At 44.4% G+C, this 10,627-nt stretch overlaps 1 protein-coding gene across 3 annotated transcripts in view; it reads right to left on the bottom strand.

The window, feature by feature from the left end:
* Positions 1-508: 508 nt before the first annotated feature.
* Positions 509-10,627, bottom strand: part of ATP6V0A1 (ATPase H+ transporting V0 subunit a1) — a 30,679-nt gene continuing 20,560 nt past the window's right edge. For all 3 annotated transcript variants that reach the window (XM_075036590.1, XM_075036591.1, XM_075036589.1), the window contains 3 exons: positions 8,788-8,905; positions 8,170-8,341; positions 509-2,250 (listed from right to left, as the gene is read on the bottom strand). In XM_075036590.1, coding sequence (XP_074892691.1) covers positions 2,157-2,250; positions 8,170-8,341; positions 8,788-8,905 — 384 coding nt within the window. In that variant the 3' untranslated portion in view covers positions 509-2,156. The remainder of the gene's footprint in view (positions 2,251-8,169; positions 8,342-8,787; positions 8,906-10,627) is intronic.

The raw sequence follows: 10,627 nt of genomic DNA, 5'->3' as shown, positions 1-10,627 counted from the left end.
GGTCGGGGAGCAGGTTCCCATGGGGGATGCCCCACGGCTTGGGGGGCCAGGAGTGGGGCAGCAGCCCCGAGCAGGCAGAGCGTCTTTGCCCCAGTCCCCACCAAAGGGCATCTACAACACCCAGGTTTGATCAAGCCTTAGTTTCTCCTCCTGCATAACCACTTGTTTCACTCAGTTAACGAGTTTATCCAGGCAGGGAGGAGGCTCCAGGACAAAAACAGCCCCTGTTCGGTGGCCCTGTTTGGCCTTCACTCAGGACGTCAGCCAGGGCTTGATAAGTACCGAGACATTTCAGCCCAGGCATGGTCATGCTGGTCTCATTTTACAAACCAGCTCTGCCCACCCCATCCATCGTACTGGCCATCAAGGTGACAGGAGCCCAGGGCAGGAAAGCTGAAGGTCTCAGTCCCCCCCCAGGCAGCTTTCGCGGCTCTGCCCAGTGTCAGACAGGGCTGCCGGGGAGCACCCTTCGGAGAGCACAGGCAAAGCAGAAAAGAGGCCACACCACTTGTGCAGTTAGTTTAATTTTTACAGTGACTGCAATGCATTTCACCCAGGCAGCAGGACTGGTGTCACTGCTCCAGACGTAGACATATTTTGACTTTATCTTTTGTCTGCAAACACCATTGTAAACATACAGCTGAGCACACCTGTAAACACCACGATTACCCAGAACCTGCCCATGCGCAGCACAAGGATCCCCGTGCTCCGTGCACACACCCGTTACAGTGTGCAGTGCACACGCACCTTTGTCACATAATTTTAAACAGCCCTGCACTGTGTAGCATTGCCTCCTCAATTCCAGGTTACAATGATTCTCATTATTGTTCTAATCTGTTCATACACAAATACTTCAGATCCACTATGAGAATTAAACATGACAGTTACGCACAGCACTAACACATACCCACACCCCACTGCTCCTACAGCTACATCAAGTTGAGGAGGGCAAGAAATTATTCACACCTTGTACTGGAGAAAAAGCAACAGCTAGTGCGGGGAAACACCACCGAGACTCCACTGCCATGGGACTATTTTGGCAAGACTCGGCCTCAGTTCTCCCTTAAAGGGCTCCCAAGACCCTGAGCATACATGACAACATATGTCACTAGTACCTCCACCTTTGCAAAAGCTGCCTCCACCGATGCCAAGTCTGCATGGGCATTATCTGGATGCACCTCTAGGGCTTTGCAGCCTCAGGGCTTTGTCCTTAAACAAGAAATGCAGGAAGTTCCATCGCCAGTGGTCAGTACCTGAGATGACAGTTTGCACTGCAGCTTGTCCCTCCTCCATCTCACCCCAGGCCACAGCAAGGCAGCCGAGCCTGCTGCGCCTGACCCCCCTGTTCCCACCACTGCCTCCAGAAACAAGAGGTGGAACGGGCCTTTGCTGCTGGACATAGGGCTTTGCCTGGGATACGAGTGTGCAGGTGCACAGTTAGAGAAGCATCTCTTCTCCAGGGAAGGTCTCTTGCAAAGACAAGGTATTTCCCTGTCGCTAGAGCAAACGGAGAGCCACCATACACTTAGCTGAGGCTGAGTTCTACCTCTTCATATCAGCTCCCCAAGCCCCAGCCAGAGTTCAAAGAGATGAATCCCTGCACGGAATGAGACATTGTTTTTGTCAGACGTGGCACATGTGGAAGCCCTGGAGGTAGAAGAAGCATGCCCTGGATTGTCAACTGCCCACTGCTCATAATTTGTTTAATCAGAGGCAGAGACACGTAGGATCCACATGTAAAACTTTCTTTAAAAAAATCTCTTCCCGAGCAGCAAGCTTTGTGCAAGCTGAAGCTGTTAGACCTTTTCTCCATGTGCTTGTATGCCCACTCAGCCATAGCTGCATTTCTCTTATGCTGCCCTGATAAGCCTGCCAGGGAATTCACAACACAAGAAGTACACTATTATACACCAAACTCTGACACTTCATGCACGTGGTATCTTCAGTGGTAAACTTAAGGAACGAAAAGTTTCTTTGATCCAGTGTCACTCATTACCCAAGAATGTCAAAGCTCTTGGCTTCGAAACGCCACAGTAACACTCGAGGGTGCTGCAATAAGTTATTTTCACTACGGGAGAATTACATGCAACTCAGACACGCAGGAGAGGGCTAACCATAAACACACAACGTTTAACACTGCTTGAGCGGAGGGATCTTTAATCGTCAAACCTCCCCTCACGGATGGTATCAAAGGAGAAAGGGAGAAACTTGAATCCAGTGCCAGTGTAGAACTTGTTCTGGAACTCAATCCTGCAAGAGAGGGAAGAGCAATTGCTCATTTAAAAAGGCAGCTCTCAGATATGAGTTAGCAAGAACTCCATTAAAAGTATGATTATTGACTCTAAAGAGAAAAAGTGGTATTATGTAGTGTATCTTTTGGCACAAACCGCACATTTTTGTTTGATGTTTCTGGAGCAGAGCAGAGGAGAACTGTCTAGGTACTTCGATCCCACCCCCCAAAGGCAATAAAAGGGCAACAAAAATAGGATGAACTCCCTAACCGTGGTATCACTTAGAAGCACCTAGGAGCACAGAGCATTTCCTATAAGATGTCATTACTAAAGTTCACATTTCAGTTAGAACAAACCTCAACCGCGTGATGCTGTGCTCAGACTTTCTCCATCAGCTACTTCTATTTATTTACTTCAGCATATTTGGTTTATACCCACATGACTACTTCAGCTGAGCTAGAGATGTGCCTGTTGTCTCCATCTGAACATTAACTTAGACTTGTTTGCCTGCTTCCCCTAATAAACTCAGTTTAAAAAAAGAATTATTCTAGAGAACTGTCCAATGGTCAGCAACAGCCAAATAGGGAAAGAAAAAAAATAATCCCATGATTCACAGTAAAAACAAGCACAGTGTTTCATGAGCCTCATGAGAAACACTTTCCATTGCATGATCCACTAAAAGAACAAAGTCTCTGTAGGAATCAAGTGACAGCAAATCATAGAGCAATTTAACACAATTCAGAAGTATTTTTATGAAGAACAAAAAAGCAGACTTAAATTATTTTCTTCTAAATCAGGAATCGCAGTAAACTTCAGAGCTGCTGGTATTTCAGCTGGCAAAAAGTGATTTCCCAACAGAGCTCAAGAGGGAAACATTCAGAAAAACAGCTTTCGGCTCATCTCTTCTGCTGCCTGTTCATGCAGATACACAGACTTCCCTGCAGAGGAATCCCTAGGATGAGCAGGATTTTCCGTGTGGGAGGAAGGGCTCCTTGCCAACATGCTCCAGTTTTTCAGGAACCCTGATAATCTCCATAAGTATCCTGTGACTAAGTAACTATTCTGTAAGCAAAGGGAAATAAAGAAGCAGAGGGTTGGGTATCTGAGTCACACAGTACCAACCCACTGTAAATGAAATTTTAACCCTGATGATTAACTGTTCCAGCTGGCCCCGACATCTGAAAGCTCCTTTTGGACACACTCAGTTACAACTGGCCACAACTGGATGCCTGAAGCTCGAGGAGAAGCTGTTGTAAGGTTAGGGAACTAGTGAAAAAGTTTAGTTAACCAAACAATCATGGCTTAAATGTGCTGTGTGTTTTTTTCTGCAATTGTCTACAGGAACACCCAGAATCCAAGGTCCTTTTTTTAGTATGAGACACTGCTTTTTTCCAGGATCACTGGCTGTCATGTACCAGCTCTATTGCTAAACTTTGCACTGCATGTCTTCCATCAGTGATCAAGTTCTGCAGAAGAATTCACTAGAGAGTTAGCACTGCACTGTAAAACAGACTAGAAAGCTTTCTGGCAGTCAGCATTAAAGAAAACCCACTCTTCAGCTTTGTGGTATTAATAATTAGCTCAAGTGTTTGTTGGACTGAAGTTATGTGGATTTTCCAACCCAAGTCATAGAGTACCCACACTGTATGGAAAACTATGCAGCCTGCAGTCCCAAGAGAAGCAACAGCAGAGTCAGTTGTTGAACAGGAACCCTAACTTTCGTTTAGCACAAGTGCAAATTCCTGCTTGCTGTTTGTGTTCTTAAAGGCGTGTGCCAATGCCTGGGGTCGGCTGTGATTCAGAGCGCACCTTGAAGAGGGCAGCCTACAGCGCACCTTACAGTCAGAAAGCAATGGGGGCGTTTGTGTAGAGGTTGTTGCAGTTACTTTTTCCCAAAAAGGACAGCAGTTTCATATGCGGCACCGTGGGTCATTCTGTCCTGCACTTACAGGAGACTGCCTTTTAGAGCAGTAGCGTGCTTTTATGGTCACACTACAGACAAGCTCTGGCTCATGACCTTTACAAAGAAAAATAAAATTCTGGCAGGACGGGTGGGGAGCTGGATTGTGAGTGGGATGCAACTCTGGCACACCCACGCCTCTCAGAAAGCAGCACTCCCCCTTGAGTGGCAGCGGGCCAGGAGCTCTGCCTGGGCAGAGGAGGGTCTGCCTGTCCATTCTCAGTTTACAACCGAGAACAGCCGTCGACAAAGTGCCACATAATTGCCGATTTTTATTTATTCCACACAGTTGTCAGAGATTGACCACATTTGTTGTGTTTGAAATCTATTTTGGTGTCCCTGCGCAGACCTCCAAGTTTGCCATTCAGAACAAAACAGACATCACGTGAGCTTCTAATGCTGCACGGCTGAGAGCACTGCTTCAGATCCATTTCACTGCCTCCAAGCGTCTGAGCTCATTCTGGGGATGTTTATGGACCAGTGGCAAACAGCTCAGGCAACTCATGATAAAGAAAAAATCACATTTGTGTCCGTCTCAAGTATGGCCGTGGTGAAGTGCACACACCTGCCAGTGAAGCTGCTGATGCTACTACACCTGAGGGAGAGAACAGACTGAAACCTTTAGCAAGAGCAGACACGGTTCTCAGTGTTTGCCAAACCTATAGTCACGTATCGCCAGGACCCATGCTCTCCACACTGATGGACATCGACTGAGGGATGGGAGACTGGCTGAGAGACTCTTGGGTAACCAGAGCCAAGCCTGAACAATGTGGTTTGACTGCTCTGAACTTTGGAACTGAAGCCCCTACATCACGATGCTAATTTAACACCAACCTCTCTCCTACAGAGCAAAATAAACCCCACTCTTCACTGATCTGAATTAACCTGATTTGCTCTGTATTATGCCTAGTGCTATCCTTTCTCTCTAGCTGTGGCCTGGTCTTGGGACATAATCCAGGGACATAGCTTCTGGTTCCAAATCAGGCCTAAAACTGAGCCTAAAATACTGCTTTACACAGGAAGACACCTCCACTGAAACTGTATTCCTGCATCAACCCATGATGTTGGGACCCTACTTTGAATTCAGTTATGAACTACTCCTTTTGGGGGAAGTCTGTGTTTGCTCATATTAGAAGAGCTGACTAGCTTAAAAAAAAGGTAAGCTACTTTAATCTAAACATTCATGTCAAACTACATTACTGAAAAGAAAATAGAAAAGTAAAGTATTTCAGAACAGTGATGTTACAGTAAAAGGAGTTAACAGCACAATGTGGGGGTATAGCTCAGACAGCTACTGAGCTCCAGCAGACCTCCAATACACATGCCTGCATCTTGGCAGCACTCAAAGAGTGCTTCCTCCACCCCAGAATGTGCCAGAAAAACCCAACCTGCTGAAAGAATGCATACTTTCTGAAAAAGCACAAAACAAATCTTCCTCATTTGGGACTGATAGGCAGAGCATATGGAACAATCTGTGCTTTTTTTCCCCACCAGTAAGACACATGCTAAATTCCTCCTCCTTTCCGGGAAGGCTGAACAACCCACACCTTCAGAATTCCTGATAGGTGACTCTTCTCCCACAGCCAGAAAATCTGATCTGCTCCTCCCAGGACAGCTGTATTTGACACACCCCCCCCCCCCCTTCTAAAAAGGGAACACCTACCATTGGAAACATCCTGATTTCACATTCAGAAGCAAAAAGGAATGTTAACAGTATGTTCTTTTGAACAACTGCAGGTGCCTTCCTCTCCACTGTGATAACAAAAAATCCAACAAATCCAAAATAATTTCAGCAGATTACTTGGAGTCTGAAATATTGCCTTAAACTTGCTTTTCAGGCTCTAAGATTGAACAGATTTTCTCTTAGATTATGTGTATTAAAGTCTTACAAGTTTGAAACATATGTTTAGGGAAAATATGACTTCATTAAGAGCTTCAGTTCTGCAGCTTCCCAGCAAATGCTCTGTACTGGTCTGCATGGTGACAGTGATCCATGTGCTTATTGCTATTGCCCAGCTGGGTTTCTCTGTTCGCTTGCCATTTCAGTGACATGCATCTACCCTTGACACATTTCCAGACAATTTTTTCACCACCCTTTAGAGACAGCCTGGCAATGTGAAAAGCCACCTCTTGGCTGAACTGCAGCCTCCAGTTCACACTTGTTCCAGGTGCTCTGTGAGTGGTATCCGTAGGTGCAGTTTGTGGTTATTAACACAAGACAGGTGTCTCCAGAAAAACATGCTTTCTTATCTTAACCCATCCCTTTGGGTAAAAAAGAAAACACAGAGCCTGCCAAGAAGAAAAGCTGTTCAGAACTGTTGATCTGCTATTGCTCAGAAACGTGCCGTGCAGCACTGCAGTCCAGTGAAGCAAGACTTTGAAAATCCACTAATTCACAAGCAATTGCAGATCAAAACCACCACATACAGAGTTAGAGTACTGCTTACTCTCTGCTCTTCTTGGACTGCTAGCAATAATACCAGGCAGGTCTTGCAGAGCTCCTTCTTTCACACTGATGCAATGGTGTAGTACAGTGACAGCAGGATGAGGATGCGGAAACACCAGCCAGTCAGCAAGAAGTTCTCAAGTGACTGGTATGAAGATTTCTAGGCTGGATGCCAGGAAAAACAGAAGCACCATCCAGCAGCCATTTTCAGCAGCTGCCCCCCCACGGGCTCCCTCGGCACAAGATGGCTACAGCTCTGAGCCCCTGGGTGAAGCTCGACTCACTTGAGCTACAAAGACCCAGGCACTCCAGGACACTCCAGCCTACACCCCCACAGGCTGCCAACGCAGGGCAAAAGGACAAAGTTTTCCTTCCCCAGAAGCAGGGCAAAACTGCAAGAAGGCCGATTTTCTTTCTTTCCTTTTTTTTTTTTTTTAAAGGCACCGGCTTCCTTTTCACTTACAGAACTACTTTTTAAAAGTGCTCACAACCTTTTCTTCCCATTTAAGCAAGACAGAATATTCCATGTGAACTTCATGGGACTTCACTTTGGTCTTCTGACCTAGCAAGAAGCAAGCTACCTTAAGAGATGGCAGCGACCTGAACTCTACAGAGGCACAGACACACTCTCCTACACTTTAGGCTGAAGAGAACCCGAGGCAAGCAAAACCCATTCCCACATTGCTCCTTTGATCCCACCAGTGCACTAACCACAGAATCTGAAGTGGAACAATGAGCACTCTTAAATATGGATTAGAGAAAGCTCTTGAATACTTTCCACACTTCGGTGCAGAGAAAGCGATGAGCACTCTAGTGAGTAATTCCTTCTTGTTTACTGGCTGCCTGCATACACAGGAGCTTAATAATCACAGGAAAGGGGCTACAAAAGCATCTGCTAATAAGCAAGAACAGCAAGAAATAGCTACCATTCCACAGCACCCCAAAGGGCAGATGGGCAAAGCTACCGCTGTTTAATGCAAGGTCTTACGAAGATGAACAAGATCACATGAAGGAAACTGCAGTCAGTAGCTATTGCACATTAAGGAAAACAAACATTAGAACCAGGCAAAAGACCAAAAGACAGAACAAGCAAATCCTACTGAAAGCCACAAGCACACTCATCCATCTAGCACAACCTTCCCATCCCACTGTTCACAAAGCTTTAGTCTAATTTATTTTTAAGCAGAGATCACTCTCCACAATTTCTAAGCAACATGTATGCATAGGGTCAGGAGAGAGTGGTGTATCACTAGAAACAAGACTGAAATCTGACCCTTTTAAAGACTTTCTGCTGTTAGAGCACATCTGCTGTAGGACATTTAGATGTTTAGCTAGATTTGTGGTACTCTGGCACTTCTGAACATTGCTGATCCTGGCTCAATAGTATCCACTACCCCAATTTTAACAGCCTTAGCTTTCCTGTGTAAGGGTCAATATAATTTTCTAGAAGATGGCATTTCTGCGTAGTCCAGGTGACATCAATTTTCTTGCTATGAAGAGCTTTGAAGTTTCTGCATGTTCCAGTAACTCACCAGTGCAAGCGAAGAGCATGGAGGAAAGCAGACAGCCCCTCCATGACCAGGAGAATTGCTACTGTCAGGGTAGCGAAAGCAGCAAATATGAAGAAGAGGCCAAAGCCTCCGCCCAGACTCCTCACGCTGAGGCCAATGTGGATCACCATGGTCCAGAGCACCTCCGAGAGCTCTGCCAGGAGAAAGGGGAGAAGGGGGCTCATTTCAGAGCATTCAGCAAGAATGGAGGGTTGTTACAGTTTACTGATAAAGCAAAAACTAAAGTCAAGCAAACTCCCACTATAATGGGGTGGGAAACTTAAGAGGAACACCTTTTGCAGGCAAGTAAGCCAGGACACTGTCTCCAACTGTTGCACACAGAGCAGGGCAGAGTCCTTGCTCAGCAGCTCTTTGCTTTATTCAGTGCTTTCAACTCCATCCCTCCCTTTTAGCAACACACTATGCAAGTAGACACTGGTGTTTAGACTTAATTACTCCCAGCTAATGCACACACAGCTCAGTCCTTTTCCAGCAGTGCTTGACAGTTGAGCTCTGAGAGGCTACCTGCCTTTCACCTACTGCCTGCCCAGGGTGATCAGACACATGGATCCAAATCTCAGTTCCATAAGGAATACTCACGTGCATGGGCTAAGCTGAGAGCCCAGAGCCTCAAGTAGGATGCAGTGTTTGAAATGCACCCCAGGCAATATTCAATGGTGTGGATAGCCTGGTACACCACAGTATCACCAAAGTCGAACTGGAAAGAGAACACAGAAGATGAAGAGAGCTGCGAGCCTTGCAAGCAGCAAGGGTTGGCCAACTGGGGAAAACAAGCACACTACCTGGTGCTATTACCAAGGATATTATGTTTGAAGTTAGACACTGATACTGTCTTCTCCTGGTTTAACATGTCAGTTTTATAAATGAAAAATGAATTCTCTTGTCTTGCTAGGTTTTGTAGAATTATAGTTCACTGCTTCAGCTTGAATATTATTGTTTTCATATTCTAGCATATGAAAGTAAGATATTTCAAATTCAGCCATGGACTTTTCCAGGAAAAGACTGTTCAGCAACAAGATGGTACTCATACGAATTCACCAATAAACTGTATGTACCGCTACAAAAGAGGAGACAGTATTCCAAGTCGATACTGTGTATGTACCTTTGCTACAGGATCAACAAGAGCATTTTGCAAGATATGAACTTGCCCTTGAAAGCAAAAATAATGCATAAAGCAATCTTGAAAAAGTCACATCTATGCACCATTCACTGGCAAAGTCTCTGTGTCTTGGTAATTTTCTACAATAATAAAAGAACTAATAAGGAAGTCTGCCATGTAGGACAGTTTCTAATTTTGCAGCTTGGGAATGCATTCCCTGCATTTTGGATTTAATCCATGCTTCAGAAACTGCTCGTATTTAAGTTAAGTGAACATGATGTTTCAAATACATCAAGTGACTAATGCTCTAAGCATGCACAGAAAGCTATTTATATTCTTATTTCTCCCCTGGTATATCCAGAGCAATAAATATTTCAAACAATTAAGTTAAATTAACTGTCAAAAGACTAATTCTTTCTCCACAGAATGTGAACTGCAAAGTTCTTTAATAAAGCCTGCCCTAGTGAACCATACCATCTCCCAGCACACATGACAAGTCAGTGTGCAGTAAATGGAATGTGATACTTAAACAATGACAATTTACAGCCATGTGCAACTGCTGGAGAGAGTTACCACTATGCTAGGGAGCAGGAGAATCAGCAGGATTGCTATGGCAAAGTATTTGTAGTTTTACACATTTTTCACAGGTTTAGTGATATACAGAATTAACAGGTACACCAGCACACTGTTTCTGTGCCCTCCTCAATTCCAGATGGGCCTATGCATAATATATCTCTAAGCAAAATCACTTTCAGCACAATTTACAACAGCATCACTGTTGTGAAGCTACTCTAATTCCATGGCATTTATATTTTTTTTGTAATAAAATTGGTTACCTGATAGCGCTGAAACCTACCATCAATCCTGCATGAGTATTCCTAAAAACCCATTTCTTTAATACTAATACTTGTTACAAGTGTTTATGAATGAGCAGTTTCTCAGAACAGAGCTTCTCCTTTACAGAAAGATACTAGTTAGTTAAGTTGTTGGACTGTATGAAACTGGACTGGTTTTGCTGTATTTGCTGACTGGCAACAACCAGTGTCATCCTTAAAATAGCAGACAGTTTGGGGGAAAAAAAAAAAAAAAAAAAAAAAAAAAAAAAAAAAAAAAAAAAAAAAATCTTTACACAGTTTGTTGCAGTGCAGAATTACCAAAGACACAACACGAGGCAAACGAGACTTCTTCAGAAGTTTAAAAGCAAAAACTTTTCAGTTTCAGACTTCTAGCTTTAACAGCTTTCCAGGTAAACTAAGAAAGATCTGCAGACAAGGGATAAGACAAACAAGCTGTATAGATGAAGTAATTAAAGGTCTGTTA

This window comes from Buteo buteo, chromosome 9 (genome assembly GCF_964188355.1).
Source record: "Buteo buteo chromosome 9, bButBut1.hap1.1, whole genome shotgun sequence".
In the NCBI taxonomy this organism is placed as follows: domain Eukaryota; kingdom Metazoa; phylum Chordata; class Aves; order Accipitriformes; family Accipitridae; genus Buteo; species Buteo buteo.
This window is presented reverse-complemented; position numbering and strand designations above follow the sequence as displayed.